This window comes from Merops nubicus, unplaced genomic scaffold, assembly GCF_000691845.1.
Source record: "Merops nubicus isolate BGI_N331 unplaced genomic scaffold, ASM69184v1 scaffold16707, whole genome shotgun sequence".
Lineage (NCBI taxonomy): Eukaryota > Metazoa > Chordata > Aves > Coraciiformes > Meropidae > Merops > Merops nubicus.
In genome coordinates this window covers 8,009-31,151 of record NW_008621143.1, presented here as the reverse complement: position 1 = coordinate 31,151, position 23,143 = coordinate 8,009, and the positions used below count along the sequence as shown (strand labels likewise).

The window sequence follows — 23,143 nt, the reverse complement described above, 5'->3', positions numbered from 1 at the left end:
AAAAAAAATCAGTAATTTAAACATAAAAAGCTTAACATTTTATAATAATAAAAAAGATTCTGAAGCACAGCACACAGTTTAGCAGAGGTCCTATTTCTTGTTGAAATTCTTTTCTAATCACAATCTAGAGCCCTCCCAAAATCTCCACCACATGCTGATGTAGAATTCAAGAATCACAACCCAAACTGGAGACTGTGAGCACAAACAACTGCATTTATATAAACTCTTTTACATAAGGAATTAAAGAAGCTAAAGAAAAATATCAAAAGTGCACAGGTTTAACAATCAGATAAAAAAATGAGCATCAGCAATGAGATAAGAAATTCCCCCATCTGAACTTTTTTAGTAGATCATAAACTAATACGGTGATCATTACATTTGAAGTAGGTTTCTTCAGCACTTGTAAGTTTTCTTACTGCAGCAGCACTTACAGGTAAAGCTTGTTTGTTTTATAGCTTCAGACATAAAGGAAAGTCTCAGGTAGTATATAGGAAAAGGTGTTTTCAAAAGTTAGGATCGGGTCAGTGGTTTCCATTCTTTTTGCAATGGTCTACCACTTTAAACAATAACAAAAGAGGCTAAGAAATGCTGTTGCACTGTTGCCTTCTCCAGGGACTACTCTACAGCTGAAAAATGGAAAAATAAAATAGCATTAGAAAAAAAAGGGAAAAAAAATCAGTGTTTATTTCTCAATTAAAGAACTGAAAACTTAAAACAATGTGCTGCAAAAGCAGGTTAGTTGGTTGAGGATGTCTGTTAGCTTGCTGGAGTAGAAGCAGTCACTTTACCGCACAGGTGCTTTCCAAGCCGATGAAACAATGCTTGATGGGTTTAGCCTGAGAAATCAATAGCTTTGCAGAAAGAAGGTTTCTTACAAGTACTGAATAAAGCTTTGCTGTTCAAGCAAAAGTTAACAGCAGTGAATGTGCAAGAAACATTTTTCAGTGAAGCTTTAAGTTCTCCAGAAACATGCAGGTCAGTATATCATGCAGGCCAATGCTGAGAACATAATTCCAAAGAGCCTGGTTGCAGAGGTAGGTGATGACTTTTCCATGCTTTATCCCAACTCATTGAAAGTGATATGAAAGACTTACAGCAAATACAAGTTTCAAGAAATTGTTAATCAAGAATTACAAGACTCAGTCTTAAATATTATCTAAAAATACAAACAGCAGGATCAAGTCACCTTACCTCCATTCCTGATTTCTTTTTGTAACAGGTATTACAAGAAGTTAAACCATAACCTTGACAAGCTCAAATAGCAGCCAGGTTGGCTTTTTCATTTTTTAAAGATTCAGAGACATGAATGAAGATGGAAATGACTACTTTAACAAAACTGTTCATAACTTGGAACTGAAAGTGTAAGTAAAAACTATAGTAATAGTCACTGTCTGGTAACATTGAAATCTTTACAGAAAGTTCCTGTTAATTTGGAAAAAATAAAAAAATCTAAGAATGCATTCAAATAATTTCTCCAATTTACCTTTTTGCCTTTAGTATTTTGTAAAAATACTGCCATTAGAGACATGGAAGCAGTGAAAACTGTATTAAAGCTCCCTACCATAATGGAAGAAAATTTTAACTGTTTCTGTGGGAGCAGAGAAAGTTAGCACTCAAATGCCTGCTTTTACAAAGTATTTTAAGTTATACTTGATGCAGGAATGAGAAGAGTAAAGGCCTTTAGGAGGATTGTGCAGCAAAGAAGAGAAAAGCAGGATTGAAAATTGTTAAAAGATGTTTCACTTCTAAAATATCCAACCTGCTATTTAGCAATATTAAAGCTCAGATTCAGGAGAATTCTGTGTTTTCCATTTTTTTAAAGAATCATTGGATGAATTTAGAAGTCTTCCCCTCCCAGTATCTGGGAAGCCAAAATCCCATGTGGCTTTCCCTCACTAGGAAAACAAGCTGTGCTCCTTATTACCTTATATTAGTACTGTGATATCTCCTGACTAATTATAGGCAGAGCGGAAATGCACAGGAAGCAAGCTGCTGGTCATCTATAAGAAATGGTAGCGCGATGAGGCAGCACCACACCAGGAATATTAGGATGGCTTTATAAAACATCACTGTCAAGCAAAAACTGTGCAGTCTTGCATTGCTTTTAGTAATACTATAGGCGTACAAAATTATTTGAAAGAGTACAAAGTGAACAGGGCTTTACATTAAAATAAAGTTTTAGGCTAGGCACTTTAAAACTCTGGTTTAAAGAAAAAAGCGTGCCTTGGTGAGCTTCACGAATTTTGCACAATTTTCTAAAAAAGCAACTTTTTCCATCTTTTTCTCTTACATAGGCACCACTTACGAAGTACACTTTTATATTATCAAACGTTGTAATTAAGTGGCTAAAAAGGCCCCTCTAAAAGTTCAATAGCAGACAAAGGTTTATTTGTTTTTAAAGGTTAATATGTATACTAAGCTACTTCATAAATAATTATTAGCAGGAGGATCTGTTTCAATTTCCTGTGCCTATAATGTAGAGCCCTGTGAAATGTGCTTGCATAAGGAATGCAGTTATCTTTTGTGTATATATAAAAAAAAAAGATCAGAGCTCTGAAATACTATCCTATTTAGATTGATACTAAAAGCTGAGAAAAAAACTCTTTTGTGACTGACAATACTAGACCATAGTCATATTAATTCTACACATATATGTTGTGTGGCTACAGTAATATATAAAACAGATTCTTTCCAAAGTGTTATGCTTGCAAGGAGCAACATGAGACCACAGAGATCCTTTCACAACATGACACTTTTCCACAACATCAACTTCTTAAAGTGGAACTGTCTACCACATAGGATCCCAATTCTTAACATTTTGTTTTATGTCATTGGGTAAATATTGCATATTTTTAATATAAATGTGCAAGTTTCTTCTGGATAACTCTCTCTTTTAAGAGAGGGAAGCAGAGTCTAAATAATGTACCCTACAGGGGTTTTTTTCCTAGCTTTTATAGCCTATAAAAGCTTCAGGACTTGGGTCAGTGGTGACATGATATCAAGTTCTTAATACCTACCACAATAGGAAAATTAAGTTAGGTTCCAATTTCAAAATGCTCTGCATTTTCAAGACATACCTCTAGTTTTAACATCTGCTTTTCACCACTTCTTAAGCCACAATAACAAGGAAGGTTTTATTTGTTTCTGCTTGTGAAAGCATTTATTGAAGTATGCTGCAACCCTGGAGAAAGGATCACGTTTGTGCTATACAAACTACAATTAGTAGCACCAGACATACTATATCAGGTGTACTCTTTTAACACTTACCATAACCAGCAAACCCCATACATATTAAATGTGGAAAAAGCTAATTCCTTTCCACTGTTAACTTGTTAATAGCATCCCCATACTTATGAATTAGTTACAGTTAAGACCACCATAATACAATTTGTATTACCTGGTTCAACAACATACTAGTACAAGTCAACTCACTGCAACATTAGATAGTGGGGATTTATGCTGACGGTTACAGCATAAAATAATATGCATAATAGTATTTTTCTACACACCTGTCCTAGTCACAATAGATTTTATATTTCTCACTACAAAAAACCTGGTTGTTAAGGACAGATCCTTCAGACCTGTCTCCACAAGACCGAATATGACTTACACTAGGGTTACCGCTCTTGGCTTTGGAAGCAGATTTTGTGCGCACCCTTTTGGACTGCTCATGATCTAGCTCCAAATGTTCCAGGCGCTGGGTCAATGCCAGTTTCTGCTGGATAGCCATCCGAAGCAATGAGTTCAGAGTCTTCTTCTCATCCTCAGCTGCTGCAAGCTGCCTCTGCATTTCATCCAGCTGTGTGACATATTCGTCACATCTGCAATGAAAGATATCAATCTTTAGCAATCCTGTTTCCATCTATAAAACATTAATTGTTTGTGCCTGGTCGATACTAGCAGAGTGATAGCTTTGCAGTTGCTTGCATACACACTCTTGTAAATGGAACTTTGACCAAACCTGTAGAAAATTGTGATTACTTTTCACTGGTGTTCTTACAATCCCACGCTCAGCACTTGAAATTCATGCCTTTCAAGATGTAGTATAATGAACATCACCCTTAGATAATGAAAGTATGGAGCCCAGTATAAAAACATTCATGTCTAAAGATTAAGTTCCATAGTGAGTAGACACGATGCAGTCAAATTACTTTTGTCTCTACACAGAGACCACGAAGGTTCTAAGCTATAGCCTGGAAAGGGAGTCCGAGTGTAACAGGAGGGCTATAAAATGACCATTACCAAAAAGCTCAAAAATACCATTTGATGAGCACAGAAAATTTGTAGTTTGCTACTTTACACATGGAGTCCAAGTAACAAATTTCCAGAGGTGTCAGAACAGCATGGTTAAAAACAAGCACCTCTCATAATTCTACTTTAACCTGCTCTGATTCCTGATGTAAAATTTCTACAAATAGTAGTTTAATACTGTTTTCTCTAGAGCAAGTGGCCTTTATATAATTGTTTTAACATCTATTTTGATGGTGAAAACAATTAAACAAAAGAACTGAGTGTTACTGGAAATCCTGTGGGGGAAGCTGTATGAATGCCTGCAAACTGTTTCATCAACAGTCATTTTCACTGAGCTTGGAAACTACTTAACTTGCACAGTGCATCATGAACAATTTTAGTAAAATCAATGACTTTACATGTAGATGCATATTTACTGCACATAGAAGACCAATTATGTGTATGGGTATAAAAATAAATTTTCATAGGTACCAGCTGGAATTTACAGTGGCCACATATGTAAAATACAACTTCATGAAAGCAAAATAATCAGCAGAGATGTTCCTTTTAACATCAAAATGGAAAAGACCCTGATTTTAAGGGACATTTATCATCATTAAGTAACATAAAGGAGACTGGGAAGAAAGTCCACCACAAAGCTACATTCGTGCAGATTCATCAGCAGTGCTTATACTATTAAGTTCTGAATTCTGCTCTCCCTGACTTCAAATAGCAGGATTAGTCCTATATTCCTATTTGCTTGGGAAGAGAAAAATTGAAAGGAAAACAGAATTTTCAAAAATATGTATGGAGATTAAGCAATGACCCAGAAATACTCACACAAAACCTGCATGAGCTGCAACTGCAATGTAGCGTATCATACCAGAAGGTTCTGAGTTTAGGGCCACTAAGTGAGTGGGAATCTATCCTCTTCAAATCTCTGTGCATCCTACTCTTGAGCTTGTCACAGTCTCTCGTACTATGGAGCACAGTGGAAAGTCAGTGCGAGGGGTTTTTATCTTTTTAAAAAACTAAACCAGGAACCTCTAGCTTACCAGAAGCCTAGCACTTGCCCTTTTCTCCTCATTGCTAGGTGGACCTTAAAAAGCAAAACCAGTCCACACACTTCAGTGAGTGGAAGCAGACTAAGGGCCAGAACCAAGGGCATAATGGTCCCTCCCCTCTTACAGAAGGTGGGACCAGCCCCACAATGAGGGCATGGCTACAGAAATTAATAGCTCACAGCATCTCTACTAACCCTGTGCCCTGTTGCTTTAGATTGTCAGAGATGTATTTTGCTCACCTGGGGGAGGGAGCAAGGCACAGACTAAAGATTACTGGGAAGCCTGAGGGCTGTGGAGTTTTCCTTCCAGTTTTCAAACACAGTCATGAAATTTGAGGTGAAAGCACAAGTCTGGTTATATCACAAGTTACCTTTCTGCCTTCTTCTCTACCCACACCTCAAAACTGATTCTTTCAAAGCTCCACTACTGCAAACCAGGGTAATGTCCAGAAAGTGTTACTGATTCCCTGAGGAAGGTAAAATGAGTACTTCAGCAAAATATGATATGGCACTGGAATCACATGTCCCCATTACCCTTGTTTCCTTCTCAGCATTGTCCTTCCCAAGAGATCTGGGCAAGGTGAAAGTATGGGGAGGATTTTTTCACTCCTTTCTTGTAAATCAAGTTGTATCCACTTTTTTTTTTTTTTTTTTTTGTACAGAAGGGGAAGTTAATTTAGCTGCAAAATTTTCAGCTCAGTGAAGCAGTGTAAAGATTACTGCAGCCTGTCTATTCATTTGGCTTGCACCAGAGAGGTGCTAATCAAAGCTAGCCAAGGTAAAAGTGGCAGATTTCTCTACCTTCCTCCCTCCCTCCCCACTTCAGAAAAAAAAAAAAAAAAAGAGAGATGATGAAAAGAAAACAAAACCAGTGCAGTAGAGTAGGGACTTCCCACAGTCTTGCTAATGTCCCTTAATCCTCTTCTTGAAATGTTTTTTGTATTACTCAAATGCCTCTTGATCAAACAGTCAGTTGTGCCAAACCTGATGGTTTAGCTGACTAGCACCACAGACAAATGCTTCTCAGAGTCTAGAAGGCAGTGAAGTTGCTGGAATGCAAGCCAAGCTATAATTAAAGCCATGATTTTGACACCAAAGGATTATTGTAGCAAGTCATTATCTCATCGAACTTTCTGTTAGCATGAAAGTTTAAAACATCAAATGACTGTCCTTAGAAATTACAAGGCATTCACTGTTTCAAATATGTAAGTTGTTTTGGTTTTGTGTTTTATGGGGAGGGGAAAAAAAAAAAAAACAACTATGCATGGAGTTTCTTCTTCCTTTCCAACAAAAAGGAAGTGTTATCAGTAGCACACGTGCCGCTGCAGTTTTTACTATACCTGAAAAACTGTTCCTTGTATATAGGAGAGGACTGGGGAGATGCAAGAGTATTAACTACTATGACTACACAGAGTCATGTATCCTGAACCTGTTTTCCTGATCTTAAACGGAATTATACAGCCTCAAAATCAAACCTCCTCGTGCAAGCATAGCTGTCCACAACCAGATGAACACAGCACTACACAAAATTCATCACTTGTTCACTTGAATAGAACAAGCGAGGGTTGAAGAATTTCCTAGAAGTTGATGCAGATGTTGTGTGCACAGGTGGAGTGGGAACTGCCCTACTTCCTTCCTGCTATTCACCGATTCCCAATTCAATTTTCTCAACATAAAAATAAGATGCCTCCCTAAGCATATAAGACAAAGCCTCTAGCAGTACTTTAGCTTAATGCAGAGCTCTAGTCATTTTAGCCATGGCAGAGTATTTTTAGGTATATGTATCTATATTTTCACTGCTTTGTGGAAATAACAATAAAAGATCCTTCCCTTTTACAATTTCATTTGCCATGTGCTGAGCTCCGCCCCAGCTGTATATTCAAACCAAAAATAAATAGGAGGTCAGAACAGAGAATATCTTTATTTTAAAAACACCTTTGAAAGAAAGTAATTGAGTTTTCATGCTTGAAAGAATATGAAATTAGCATAAGCCTGTTGCACATTTACACATTCATTGTTTTCAAGTGGGTAGTGAGCAGAATGCTTTGATGTTGCCTATTTTCTTATGACTGGTAATTAACAACAACAAAAAAGGAGCTTAAAGAAACATCAACTAGATTTTTAAAAACAACACTAGCTAAAACAAAATTCTACATAGAGGAAATAAATATCCTAAATGGTAAATATAATGATGATAAATAAAAACTAGGTTCTCTAAAACAATATATGAAGCCAAATTATGAAAAATATAACAATTGGTTGTGTCATTTTTAAAAGCTGCACACCACTACTTCCCACAAATGCCAGTTCTGCCTTATTTCTACATACCACTTTATTTAAGCTTTAGCATGTACTAAGCAACGTTTATAGCTAAAGTCACTACTGAATCTGTTCTAGAAAAAAAAAGTGATGTAACCAAAGGGACCTGGTTATAATTATATTCTTCCCCCTCCCCTGCAGTCCATACGACCATATGATGACTTTCAAGAAAGCAAGACAGATATGACTGAAGGAGGCTTTAAGAGAAGTATCAACTCCTTTAACTTGTATCTTGAGAAATTAAATTGTCAACCTGCCAATTGTTACATAAGAAATTAAAACTCTGAGGATGCAAAATCACGATTTTTCAGCTTTCTTAAAAACTGGGAAACTATAGCTGAGAAGCAGATAAAATGACATGTACATAAGCATTGACTGCGTTCCACTATCAGGGATATTAACCACCTGCTATTTCAAACAGTATTTGTATTAGAAGTTAATATTAAGGGCTGGAGGATCTAATCCTGAACTCTTACCAATACCACAGAAGTGGTGCACATGCTCTGTTTTTTACAGCCTATGAGCACTGAGCTTCCTACTAGTTGCAAAATGAATGCAAGGCTTGCCTATCTAAACCACTATGTATGCCAATAACTGCTGCTGCAGTAGTCTCCTATGTGAGGTATTTTAAAGTAACTCACTTTCTAGTTTGATTAAAAAAAAAAAAAGGCAGACAAGCTACACAACAAGAGTTTTAAGTATTTCTGTGCCACCACTATTATATCACAGGAACACCTCATGTGTTTCACTCTCCTTAACAGCAGTAGGCATTCACACAAAGCACCACAGCATACAGGAATTTGTTATGTGGACACAGCCACTTTGAAAAGTATCTGAGAGACGAGTGCAAAGTCATTGTTGCAACCCACATCCAATGTCTGCCTACAAGGGGCACCTCCACCAAGGCAGAGTCTCAATATATCCAGTGTTACTACTAGCAGACATTTTAACTGCCAGAGTCTAGAGCAGGCAGGCCCATTGGTTTTATAAACGGGACTGCATGCAAGACATCACTCGTTTTTTTGTAGCCTGTCCATAAAGTAGTTGAATACCTTTGTCTTGCCTGTGTGTCTCCTTGTTTTCACATGGGTGCTGGTGGCCTAAACATTTTCCTCTCCAGCCATCATTCATCACCACTAGATCTAGCACCACTAATAGGAAGCAAATGCTGTAACTACCATCCTGGAATCTCCTTCTGGACATTAACAAAGTCACATTTTCTGTATTGGGCTCCTCCTGATCATTTATGCTACAGGATATTTTTAGAGAAGTTGAATACTTCTACTGTGAGGAGCCCAGTATGAAGACCCTTTAGCTACAATTCTCAGTCCTGTGAGGGCTGCACTGTCCTCTGTATGAATTTAAGCTGCCTTATATTCTGGAGGCCTTTGATGTCCATGAACACAAGACAATAGTCTTCCCAAACACTTTAGATACTTGGAAAACTGACAGAGCTTGTATGACTCTGAACTGGAAACACCTTTTGCTCCATTAATGAACAACAGATAGCTACTAGTTTCTTACCTGTAACTATGGCTTTGTTTCTTTTTCACAAGCACTATCTTATAATTTTAACCTTGTTACATGCTGTCAGTCTTTCCAGTATACTCTAACACTTGCCACTTGTCCCCTTGCTGACTTCTGTTGCAATTTGTCTCTCCCTTTATTTACAGTTCATGGAACACTGGAAGATGGGGGTAGCCATTAATTACATCTAGGCACATTTGTTCTCTGCTTTTCAAAGCCTTCTGCTTCTGCTAGATTTCTTAACTACTGTTCTATCTTTGTTTTAAAGGGATGAGAAATGTCTGTTATCTTACTATCCTTGCTTTTTCTCAGGTTCCGGAAAAGAAACAGAAAATACAGGAATGGCAAAGTTGAGAAACCTGTGCCTTTAATCTGTGATTAAAGTGAAGTGAAGATGTATCCCAAGTCACTTCTCAGACCCAGTTTAAGTCTGTCAGGGTTTATTAGGACAAATGCAACTTTATATGAAGAGTATTGTGTGGTTTTGTTGCCTGACCCTGAGCCAAAAAGCCAGCAAGGAGCCAGCTTGGCTGTTTTTTAGCCTGCTTTACTCCATCCACCACAAAAGTTTGGCTGTAACCTGTCACACAGGAGGTAATTTAGAAAGAAGAGATTATGGTGTACTCCCACGAGTGCATGTAGCACTTAACATGCAAGTTAGAGACAAGAAACTTGCAGGCTATATCAAAAGACAGAAAAACAACAAAAAAATACCAAAGGGAAGAGAACAGTGAAAAACCATGTTGTACTTTCATTGTGTATGCTTTCTGCCATTTTCTACACTTAGAATTTTTGGAAGGATGCTTATGCAAGCTTCTAGCAAATCAAACTCAAGGAAAAGACTAGCATAACAAAAAATAAAATAACCTTTGCTTTTAAAATGTAAAATTGAGTTTAAACACAATTGCAGGCTTTTCTCAGTGCATTTTTTTCTTGGTCATGAAGTGATAACCATCCCGGCCTCCTGCTCTTCATCTAACCATCCTTAAAGGACTTCAACCTGAATTGGTAGTTGATCAATCTGTACGTGTGCTTCACTAACACTTGCAGTGTACTCTAGAAACCGCAGATTCTGAGATGTTTTTGAACCACTGACAGAAACCTTCAGTGTTCTTACTCCCTCCTTCCTTACCAAAAACAAGTCTTAAGCTTACATTCCAATCTTTATTTTTCTCATCTGTTATGACACAGCATTTCCGCTCCCCCACCCCCCAATCAATTTTAAGAAAACCGAGCTCTAATGTGTTGGCAGCTTTGAATGACAAATTGCTTCCAGGCAATCTAGGAACACACCTTGACCTGAGAGACAAGGAACCTGTGCTTCACTCCCACCCCAAATCATTAGAAAACAGGACATACTCACTTCACATTCCCTCAAAGCACTTGGGAGAAGCTCTTTGCCTAGCAAAGAAAGGATTCAGTCTTTCTTCTGACAGTGTTTTAGAGGAAGATGAATTAACTTATCTCAAATTTGCTACTAACACTACCCTCCTCACACTTGAGATTTATATTGTTCTGTATTACAAAAACCTGAAACCTTTCAATTTTCTTAACCTACTAAATAAGAATTAAAAAAAAAGAAATTAAGCCTACCATAAAATATTTTTGGAGATCAGGTATTTTTGTCAGTAAAAAACAACAGCAGCTCCTGGCTCTGTGCTCCCTATGCATCACTTCAAAGTGACCTGAATACCACCAGCAGTATCCACTTCTAGTTTGGGAACAACCATTCTCGTCACTCCTTGTTTTTTCCTTACCCGGTGCTGTTAATATAGGGCATTGGTCACATTAAACTCAATAAACATTCAACAGTAGGCACTTGATTGATATATAGACTTGAACAAAGACCTGAGTGAAATGAGTTAACTGCAGATATGTGCTCTTTATGATTTTATGTTCTAGAGATGCAGTTAAAAGGCAGAGACAGTTCAAACTCTGAGAGTAAACACGGCATTTTAAAGACTTATTCTGCCTTTCTGAAATTTCCATTTAAGATTTACTTTAAAATAAATTAGCTATTAGTTTATATTGTCTAAGGTAAAAAAATCTAACATGAGCAGTTTGTGGGAAGCCATATTTTCTTCTGCCAATTTGCAAAGATTTATTCTTTAAAATACAGAATATACTCACCCACCTAGGTATTATGGTAGTTCCATGTTGCAAGTGTATTGTAAATGATTGCTTTCATCGTATCATAGAATCACTTGGTTAGAAAATACTTAGTTCTAAGATCATCAAGTCCAGCTGTTAACCCTATTCTACCAGGTCAACCTCTAAATTCAAGCACCACATCTACACGACTTTTAAAGACATCCAGGGATAGGGACTCAACCACCTCCCTGGCAGCATGTTCCAGTGCCTGACAATCCTTTCAGTGAAAAAATTCTTCCTAATGTTCAGTCTAACGAAACTTCCAAGTGTTTGATTGTAATACAATAATACATAAATGCCTATTAAGTCTAATTAAGTGGATAAATTCAATTTTCAGCTCTACAGGACAGATTTCAATTTGGCTTCCAGTCTGTTTGTACACACAACAGGGATATGTGTGTTGATTAAGAAAATCTGGACTTTAATAGGACAGCTATTGCATGTATGTCTACAGTGGATTAAGCATATCTTGATATATTCCTTTGTATGGCAGGTGAATTTTAGGTGTACAGTGTTGACTGGAGTGTTGCAGGCTGTTAATCTGTGTTTTGCAAGCCCTCCTTTGTCTCCAGGCTGAAGTGTTACTGTATTTTCACTACTTATTAAAAATAGCTAATAATATTGTCGAATTAGTGGGGTTAACTTACTTTAAAAAGAAAATTAGGTCAGTTGCTATATTTATGCCTAGCCTTTGACTCTTGTGTATTTTTACAGCTCTTTTGCATTTTACAAAATGGGCATCTTCCTGTCGAAAATATGTATTTGTGTGCAGCAGTTGCTTCATCCCACACCTGAACACAATACCGAAACAAGCATGGCAGGGTGAAGGCCCCAACACTGGTTGTTAGTCCCTGCTGATACAAACCTCTTGGCCAGAGAAGAAATATGACTTACTGCAGACTGTTAAGAGGTGCTCCATTAGCAGGTTGTTTGCAAAAGTGAAGGCAAATTTGGCTGTTAGATACTTCCAGTATTTGGAACGCACCTAAAAATCTGACTCCAAAGCAGTTTTTGAGGTCATTTTCACCAAAGCACCTAGGAACACCCCTTCCAGACCTACCTTACCTGAAATAGAGACTGAGATGAAACAACCACTGATGGAGGAATGCAGTTGGCCAATGGAGTGACAAGTGCCCTACCTATGGCAATAAGCCATTGCTACTGTGACATCTGAAACATCTGAGCATACTGGGAGAAAGAAGCTATTCTTCATGCTCTGTGCAACTGCCACTCTCACGCTAGATGCAAAATGCAAGGCCCAGTTGCTTCTCTGCTACCCTACAATCAGGAATGCAAGTGCTCGCAAGATAAAAGGCTTGTCAGACCACATCTCACTCATGTCCATCCCCAGTTCTTTGAGTCCTCTGCTCTTGGCACCTTATTTTTTTCACTACAGTTACTAAGTAAAGCATAAGTTCAGAAATTACAGCTGTTCGCTTAGCCAGTAGTCTATTGTGCATCCCCAACCAGAGCTTGGTCCTGCCTCTAACAACTCACAGTTCCCTGTGAGCGCTCCAGGACAAAGCTCATGAGTCTGTTGCTTTTAGGAGAAACTTCTATTCTGCCTCTGATCTCCCCATGCCAAGAAATCCTCGTTATTGCCCTCCCAGTAACAGGATTGACCTTTACATAATACAAAAAGAGAAAAGACGAGAGAATTACTTCTCTGATGTTCCTTTGACAATTCTTCCTCTCCAGACCAGTTCACAGTCACTCTCTCACTTCCACACAGGCAGGAAAATCAAGGTGTAAGGAAAACATACTGCAGTTACCTGTAATTCAGACAGCTAGCTATCTGCATCTAGGAAAAATAACTGGAAGTTAACAGTATGATTTCTCTCTTTCCTGTCAGCTTCAACCTGATCTACAACTCACAAAAAGATTGCAATTTCTAGGTATTAATTGCACTTCAGAAAAGAAGAAAAAGGAAAGAAAGTAGGACAGATCCAGACTGGACAGAGCATTCCTTTCTCTAACATAATCAGCTGCCACAATTCAACCCCTAGCATTCCTTGGTACCCATTTCTCCTTCCCATGCTTACCCATATGCACAGATATTGCTGAGAAAGGCTGAATCACCAGAAGTCTGAGATTATTCAAGGAACATCAGGCCTGTTGCAGAACCACTCTCACAGAATACCATACAAGAAAAGCCTCAGGAATCCTCCTAAGCACCCTCATGATTCCTTACTATGGTACTTTTTAGCAGATGACAGAGATAAAACATTTTCTGGGCTGGGTTTTAAAGTGTCCAGAGAAGGTGGAGTTTGAACAAAGCAGCATACAGCACATACAGACTCTCCCATCCCCTCAGGCTAGCTTAAAAGCAAGTGTCTCGGTTACATTAAGCAGCGTCCTTTACAGTCTCCCTTCTTCACCTTCTTTAGGCAATGCATGGAATACACAGGCAAATGAACATTGCCAGGTCTGTCTCTGTGTCTGCCACTGAGCTGGGACCGACAATTTCCAGATGGAGACTGTTTCTGCTTTCCAGGATCATCTCCATACAGGAACCAACTAAAAGTTCCTTAGCTGTAAAGCAGATGTGGATTTTGAAGCGTCATGTTGTTGCCTCAAAATTCCCCAAAAGAAATGTGTAAAGAAGAAATCAGTGATAGTATCAGTACGCAACATGCAGATCAAAATAGCATTTCTCACTTCTCCAGCGTGTCACATGTCAGCAGTAATTTTTTGTCTCTTAACACCACAAAGCACAACTAAGAAGCAGAAGCAAGTTCCAAAGACAATTGCAACCCAAATCAGTTCACACAGGTAAATTAAATTACAAGGGAAACCAACTGCAGCATGGAGAACCTAAGGATAACAACATGTTTGCAACATCTTTACTTTTTTTTCTGGATCTTTACAGGTCAAGCAGAGTCACATCTTCATTGCATAATAAGCACTCAGTTTGCCATGTTAAATGTGATTCCTTCCCAAGAGTCAATGGCTTCAAGAACCAGAAATAATCTTGCACCTGAATTAAATAAATACCACCACAACAGCTTCTCATTTTGTAGCCACATACTATATCCCTGGCATTTTCCTCACCAATCAGAACATATTGCAGACACTGTAAGCAACAAGCTTGGAAAAAGGTACCCACCCCACCACTCTCTGCACGGGTAGGTGGGCAGAAGGTTCAGCTCTTCCCCCACACAAGCAAGGAATGACATTTTGCCAAGTCCGTGTTCTTTACCTTGTAGCAAACATTGCTCTGAGGGAAGAGAAGGTAGCAGCATCTTCTTTCAGAGCCTTCAGCTCATTTCGCAGTTTCATCATTGTCTCTGTAACCATAGCTTTCTCGTTCTCATACTTGCTTTTTAAGTTGGCAAGGGCTACCTCTGCAGTCTATTGTTTACCAAGAAGAACAGAAACATACTAGTTAGTTAAATTCTTCACAAAGCAGTTGGCTAAGAGATTTCTAATCACTATTCACATAATGAAACCTTTAGTTTGTACCGGAATGTTAAACTTCTGGTTTTTCTTGTTCAAAATTTCATTTTTGAACACTGGAAACAGATCAGACTTACAGATCTCCTACTTACACTGACCATGCAACAGCGCTTAGGAACTTACAGAACATACATTTAGTGACATCTATCTCCAACTACTAAAAGAAATTAAATTTCACATATTTCAACACAAAGAACAAAATAGCCTATTTTAGTATCCCTTGTATTCAAAGGCAGTCATCAATGACTTCCACAGTTCTCTTAACACTTACAGCACTTTGTTTATCTTACATTTTGGGACACTTTTATTAAAATGTGCAAAAGAAAACTGAAAATAAGTATATATTATATTTCTTAAACAACACTATGTTTTTTTTTTTTCCCTCGATTGACAACTTCAGTTTGCATTACTTCAACTTTAGAGGAGACATTGAAGTGTATCACATGGCTTCTTAATGACAGTTATTTTCATCCACTGGACTGGTAATGTGTATCAAATGGCACAGGCCAATGCCCAAAGACTAATTTTACCTTTCACTCCTGTTACTTTGACCTTGTTCTTGTATCACATTCCTTACCTTGGAAGGCTTTCTTTTATTTTGCTATTTGAGAGAGAAGAGTACTTAAGATTAAGAACTCTCTTAAAGGTAACTACTAGAATTGTTTCAAGTAGAAAGTAAGACTTACCTCTTCATTTTAGGTGTCTTTAGATGACATTTATTTATTTATTTATTTATTTATTGTATTTAGATTATATCAGATTAAATATAATCTGATACAATTCAGACAGGCAATAGATTTGAGCTCCCTTAAGCTGAATAAAAAAGTTTCATAATTATGTGACAAGCAAAAGTTAGTTAAAGGTCCAGCACTCTACTTTACACAGTACAACAGCTGTGTGCCTCTACTGAGGCAGCCTACTTCAGCCTTGAACTAAATACCAGCAAACTGCATTGAGGGTTTGGCAGCATCACCTCAAAGATAAATTCTCTTGTGTTTATAACCTAATTCCCTGACACACCTGTAAGATTTGGTTAGTTACCTGTTTGTTTGCCTTCAGCACAGTTCTCAGAGTTGCTATCTGTTCTCTCTTGGTGCTCAGCAGGGATTTCAGCTTCAGGATTTCTTCCATGAGAGCTTCCTTGTCTTTGTCCACCACTGGCCCAAGTTCTTGAGTGGCAACACGCTGCCTGGACAGCTCGGTTGTTCTGTCCACAGCAGCTTGCAGGTGTTTGATCTGATCCCGGATTATGGCGATCAAGTTGTAAATGTTCATTGGTTCCTTCCGAGGATCTGACACAGGAGATGGCAGAGATGACACTGGAGATGGGCTGCTGTCACCACTTCCATTCTCTGCCTTTCCTAGCTCTATAGTTAAGAGCCCTTTAGAAAGAAGAATGGGAGACTTCCTTCCAGTAGTCCCTGGACTACTGTGTCCACCTTTACCTTCCTTGTAGTAATCCAGCATCACTCTGTTTGGAGTTTCATTGTTGCACATACAGACATGGTGGTACAAATTGGCCAGTTCTTCACTGAAGGTGACTAACTCATCTTGGGCAACACTGAGGCTGCCCTGTGTTTCTCCAGCAACATCACTGACTTTCTTCAGCTCCTTCTCCAGTCTGGCCACCTGTTCTCTATCCTGTCTACTGGATTTTTCTAGTGAGGTGATCTTTTCAGTTAGAGCTTGGCTCTCAGTCTCATATCTGCTCTTCTCCTCCTCATACTTAGACTCACATTCTTTATATTTGGCCTTAAGATTTTTGAGCTCTTCTTTTAGGTCAGTAATCTCTGCCACAGCCACTTTGTACTTGCACTCCAGGATCTCTGGCCCATTGATGTCAACTTCGTAATAGTCTCCATCTTCGTGGCTGTCTCGGTCCTTCTCGTTGTCGAGGGCAGACTGACGTTCCTTGCTGACCTGCAGCTTCCTCATTGCGTTTAGGTTTTCTGTGAGTCTGCCCACTTTCTCATGCTGCTCTGAGAGGGCCCCTCGTGTATTTTCCAGCTGCTTTTGAGATTCCTGTAGCGTTGTTAACAAGTTCACCTTTTCTCTTTCCATCTGAAATGTGTGAACACAGACATCTACATGAAGGGAACTGTAATACCAAATGGTTTTATTGTGAGAGACAGAAACTTAGTCAAGGTCCACATGGTCACAGAAATCCAATTGCTTGCACATTGTGGAAAGGCTATTTAACACTCTAAAACTATCTCAAGCACAGTGCTGCCTTGCCAATTCTTTCTCGTTTGCACTTCAAAATGCACATTTTTAGACATTTCTTCTATAGCTGATGGTCTCATTGTGAAAACATCCTTTCAGCTGAAAGCTAAGGTTTACTGTCAACTTGCACATTATAAAGTAAATACTAGAAAACACACAGCTAGTCTATGGTGGAAGCTTGGAGCTTCATGGAAAACTAAGAAATACCAAAAATTTTGCAGTTTCTCCTCTAAAAGTTCTCATTTTGAAAACAAACCAAAACAAAACCAAACCCAGCAATTTTTCCCACAGAATAAAAACGTTTGACAAAATAACTAAAACATTTATAGGCAACACAGATAAGCACCTTGTTTCAAACTCTCCAGCCTCCCAATAGCAAAAACATAACACAAAAATGCTTGGTATTGATTAAAACTTCATATTCTTTGAACTAATTACTCATTAATTTCATATTTATGAAAATCGATATGGTGTAAAAAACTCATTTTGGTGAAGATCTCGCTTTCTCACAAGTGACATAATGAAATAGACGCTCCATGTACTGCACAGAAGAAGCACTACAACTTTTCTCCAAACATAGGACATAACTGGTAGCTTCTCTGCATTAAAAAAAGAGAGTTCTATAGTTTCCTGCAAACAATTAACATCCTTAAATTCTAAATCAATTAAAGCCTTTGCAAATATAGTTCATACTTTATGGTGGCCACAGGAGATACTGAAAAGACTGAAATTACAACCCAAATAAACTCCAGCAGCTATTTGGAACTACACAGTTGTTTAGGAAATTCATTTACCTGTACAAGCTGTTGTTTCAGCTTCTGGATTTCAGAAATGTTTAGTTCACTTAAAAGATCTGAGACCAGACTTGGGGCTGGAGGGAAGCTTTCATTTTTCTTGGGTGTCGATGTACTGTTTTTGCCATTGCTGAGTTTGCTAAGGCAGTTTTGTTCAAATCCGTTCATGATTTCATCATTATTGGGCTCTGTGGCTTCGTCGCTGAACTTCAGTCCGTCTAAAGAGATGTTCAGGTGGCTGTTGTACATGGAGTCATTGATGTTCATGTAGTGAGAGAGCTCCTTACGGAGGTTGTTCTTCTGCTCCCGCTCCGTCTTCAGCGTCTCTAGGGCCTCCTCAAGCTGTCGTTCAGAGATCTCCTTCAGCCGTATGGCATCTTCTAGCTGACTGTTGAGAAATTCCGTTTCCTCTTCAAGCCTTTTGATTTCATGTTTCAGGCCTTCAAACTCCACCTAAACACATACAAATGGAAATGAAAAGAAACCCTAATGAAAATATCTGCCTGCAAGGCAGCAATTAATTTTATTTTTGAATGTCTGATTTCACTAAATATGATGAGAACGGAACCATTTTTTCAGTTCTGAAGTCTCGTTTTGGCACAATGACTGTAAACACTGCTTACATAAATTACCTTCAGACAGACCATGGAATAAAATTTCTAAGCCAATCATTGAATGACCTGATCTATTCCAGCTTAATTAAGACAGATGGGACATCCAGTGTGTGATCCAGAGGCATTCCACAATAGGCTTTCCTAGCACATTATGCAAACACTTTCTCTGTTTGATTAACAAATTCCCTGGTCAACCTTCCTGCAAATTCAAGCTCAACATTTCCAAGACAGCATTGTGAAGCTGTGCTTGACACTGTTGTACTGTTGTTAGAGCATGCCCCTGGGCTTAAAGCTGTGGGGATGCACCAGCAATCAAACTCCACTTTTATTCGTTGAAAATAATATGTTTTATCATTTGTCATCATCACTTCAGCACATCTGGAGAGTGCTTTTTTTTTTTTGAAACCTGTTGCACTGAAAATACGAACGCCAACTATTTATGTAAAATTTTGAATCTCTTAGAAAAAAAAAAAAAGCCTAAAGTATACCTTTTAGTTACCCTGAAAGAAATAAAAACATATGACATGAAACCTGTTTGTTTTTGCCAACTGCTAAAGTAATATTAGGTGCTAACATACAGCAATCCAGTGGTGCTGAAGCACACCTGATTTAAAAAACAGGAACCAATCATGTTCATTCAGTTTTGCAAGTTTAGCCTGGGAAAGCATGATGGCTTCTTTTAGTTATGCCAGTAGAATAGCTAAAGCTTATTAAAATTAATTGAGTAGGATTAGGACAAGGTAGAAAATTAAATAATCCATTGCTTGGAAAGAATTAGCTCTTGGTTCTATGTATGTCCATTGAGCTCAAATATTTAAGTTGCAGTCTATTTTAAAACGTTCCAGAACACAAACGCAGCAGTCAGTAATTACTAGCAACCAACAAGATGGCACCTGAGGTTAAACTTGGCTCAGTCCACAATGACAGCATTCTTGAATATTGTTATTTTAGATTGTGCGCATGGAGCTGGGAACTTTTAATTGCTCTTCTGCATACAATGAACAAGACAAAAAATAAAAAGTAAGAACCCAAAAGTAACCAACCAGATAAATTGGATTTTACCAGATCGCTATCTCCTTCAGTCTTCACCTAGAGCGTAATATCCCCTTCATCCCTACCACATGATTTCAGGGCACCCAAAAGAGCATAATTAGACCAAATATATTCAGCTGAAAACATAGAAAAGAAGTGGCTGGATGTTCAAGTGAGAAAGAACTATGCCATAACATGGGAATTAACTAGTGCTATCAAAGCAATGCTCAGTCTTTGGAAAAACTTGCCTGATTTTGCTTCAGGACAGACACTTGTTTCTGGAGGCAGATGTTTTCCTCTTCAAGCTCTGTGTAGTCTTGCAGCAAACGTGCTTCTCGGAATTTATATTCCTTAATATCATCTCGCAGACGGGCCCTTTGTATCTCCACATTCTGATTGACCTGGAAAAACAAAAATGCCCCAAAATGATGGTGATTTGGTCAGCTATGATTAAATTCAAAATATTCTCTTCCCTTATGCGCACTAATCACTAGATTCTAGTCAAACAGAAACTCTTCCTGCCCCACCCCCCAAAATGAAATTAGAGAAAACCAAATTTACACAATAATTATATTTTGTTTTCTTGCTTTTCTTAGAAATTCTCACCCTTGACTCAAAGCTGATGAACAAGTGAGGAAACTAGGGTTCACAACTATGTTGTCTCACTGGCTGTAAGCAACAGACAAAAGTTTTCCAGCTCAGAAGTCAATGCTTGAATCTGTTAACACTTAAAGAAGGGTCTTCTCACAAGAGGAAGACAGAGTCATCTGACTCCAGACATTCATATTTGGAAATGTATTGTTGCTGCTTTTCAACAGACCTTCTAATTATGTCCTGTGGAATAATTTGGAGATACGTTCTAATGAATCCTTTTGGAGAGAGATGCTAAGTTGGAGCTTAAGCAAAATCCAAGATCCCAGGTAAAAAGAGATAACAACTGTGGTTGACTTATAAAATGCTCCCTCCCATCAGCCTCCTCTGAGATTTATGCAAGGCCTTAAAGAAATAATTAATTATTTTTTTCCCCTCCAGTAAGTAAAAATCAATATATTGGTGTAGTATGCGAATGTGCACGGGCACTTCAACTGAGCTAGTGCATATCCAGCTATGTGAATAGTTAACACAACAGGGCAAAAGGGGAAGAAACAACAACAGTAACAGTACTGAAAAAGTACACAAAATGAGCAGGAACGCCCCCACCCTTCTGTAGTGGGCATAATACCACAAAGTATCAACCCATGGGCTGGTTTGGTTCTATCCTGGCTGTGGCTGCCTCGCAGCGCCTGCTAAACCCTATCCTAGCTGAAACAGGACTGTTCTTCCAAACAGTTCTAAGTTGGTGCAAAACAAACCCCAGCTCATGACAGAGGTGGCCAAACTACATGGCTTGTAGACAAGTAGAATAAGCCATCCAAAAAGAGGGACCAAAGAATTAGTGATGGACCTTGACAAGGTGGTATTTATATGATAAGAAAGTCTTCCTCTTGAGGAGGAGATGGTAGATGTTGTGACTGATGCTTCAGGGAGCCTGTCTGAGTCAGAATCTTCACTCTGTCTCATGGTCAAGTGAAGCACTATATTTCCCTGTGACCAGTTAACATGCTTCCACTTCAACTTGGTAAAGCTAATACAGATTGGCCATATAGATGACTATACAGTCAAACCAATACAGCTACCTAGGTTATGGTGTCTCTTTTCTGCTTTCATTTATCCAGAAGGCTAGCCAAGAAAGCTTCATCCTCTGGTATATGCACTCAGATTCCCTTAGTGTTCACCACTTCTGGTTAGAAACAAGAATGTCAGCAACGAATAAAATATGGTCTCTGTCCTCCTGCAAGTGTGGACCAGAAACACAGAGGAAGAATACAACACAGGTATCAACAGGCACTTATAGAAAGCTGAGAATTAAAGGAAATGTTTGTGGCAGGAGCACATGCCAAGACCTGAATCTGACACATTCTTAACTAAAACACAGAATCACCTGCAACTATTAAGAACAGTAAATTTAAATTACAGCTCCCTCACATCAGGTAAAGATTAGACTACATAAACTTGTCTGCTTATTTACAGCAATGAAGAGAAGAACACTACTTCCCAGCACACTGAGAAGCTAAAATAAACGTTAATTGCTGAAACCAGGCACTGTAGTACAACATTGCAAATGAAAAATCCCTACATTCCATACTCTATGCCAGAGCAAGTGTTGGCTCTATCTCTCCACAGCCCCAGAGCCATAGGGAAGAAATGTGCCACAGGTAGCTGAAGGCTACAAGCTGACATGAATTCACATCTTAACTTCTCCACAACAACTGCAATGAAGACCTCTTGCCTTTGGCAGAAAGAGTCTCCAGCCAGATAATCCAAACTGTTTAGTAGTTAGGATTGCAAAAGGCTCTTCCATCAAACTCAGTTTCATACAAATTAGGAGATCATATCTGTAATCACTCCCATTCCCAAGTAAGTGAAAAGCAATGGAAGACCTCCCACAAAGCTATTGGTGAGCTTCTCTCCTGTCATTCAGGCTGCCTTGCTTCTCTTCCTCTCTGGATGATCTAATCTTTACAGAGGTCAATGCCTGGAGAAATCATCTGAGCCAGTCTTTTCTGAACAAAGAATGGTTTCTGTCCAGTCTTGCTTGCTTAATTCAGAGCAACAATAAGATCTCATTATTTAATGTGAAAGTATTGTTGTGCTCTGTCTAGCACAAGAAAAAATCTATTTCAGTGCATACAGGAAGGCTAGATTTGAAAATAGCTCCCCTGTTTCCTGACCAGGGAAGGAAGATAGAACCTAAATTTATTGGCTGTTTAGCAAGCTGTATATTCAGCTTTTCTTATATTAGCATTTCTTATCAACTAAATGTGCATGCTTGCAAGATGCAAGGATAAATTTGGTGCCATGCTACCACTCATAATTGATCAAATAGCAGAATTTTTTCTGCAGGGAAGAGAAGCTACTGTCCTCCTTCCTTGATCAGATTTCTCTATGACCCACATGGAAAGCAGTATTCATATATTTTAAGACAGACACACATATGTTCCACATGTCCTCACAGGTGGTGTTTTACAATTCCTTAAGTCTATAGAAGAGGTAAGCTGATCTACTGATGAGTTTGAACCTTTATGACTCTTGTTGATTTGGTGTCTTAGTGGTGTCTTACCCCTTTCTCCTCTGCCCTGAGTAACCTCTGAGCACAAGGGAGAAGGGGGAGTTAGAACATGCAGGCATGCCTGGTTAGGCTCGAAACTGCATGAAGTCACACCTCCACCAGAAGCCAATCATGTAGCTGTTTAAAATATCCTTACCACTGTGTGGAGATTTGATGGCCATAAAATCACACTGAGTGTTCATCTACCCAACAAAACCCCTCCACTTCTCCAGAGAATGTACCCATTATGCAGAAGCCTCCCGTCCATCCTGCCCTGGACAAGACTGTAATCTCAAAGTGATTTCACCTGATGTAAAGGCCACAGACCACCCTGCTCCTGCTGCTAGCGAGCTGGTCTTCAGCGTGTTCACTCTCTCAGCTTTGCCTCAGCAGAGTTCTTCAAAGAGCATCTCCAAGTAGCACCATTGCTAGAAATTGCTGTTTCTATTTCCTGGGATGATCCCAGGATCAGTTTGAATCTGCCCTTGCCTGCATGTCAGAAAAACAATTATGGTCCTTCATCTCTGCCAAAATCCTGTTCCTTAAGCACCTACATTTCTAGTACACCCCAGCATATAACATCATG

General features: G+C 38.7%; 1 protein-coding gene across 1 annotated transcript; it reads right to left on the bottom strand.

Annotated features, from left to right (window-relative positions):
- BICD2 (bicaudal D homolog 2 (Drosophila)) lies at positions 1 to 19,810 on the bottom strand (the record flags this gene model as incomplete). Its single annotated transcript, XM_008944374.1, has 6 exons — positions 1 to 626; positions 3,611 to 3,821; positions 14,490 to 14,641; positions 15,788 to 16,807; positions 17,764 to 18,216; positions 19,658 to 19,810. Coding segments are annotated over 6 exons (1,995 nt in total), but the record flags the coding sequence as incomplete, so codon positions are not given.
- Positions 19,811 to 23,143: the final 3,333 nt, after the last annotated feature.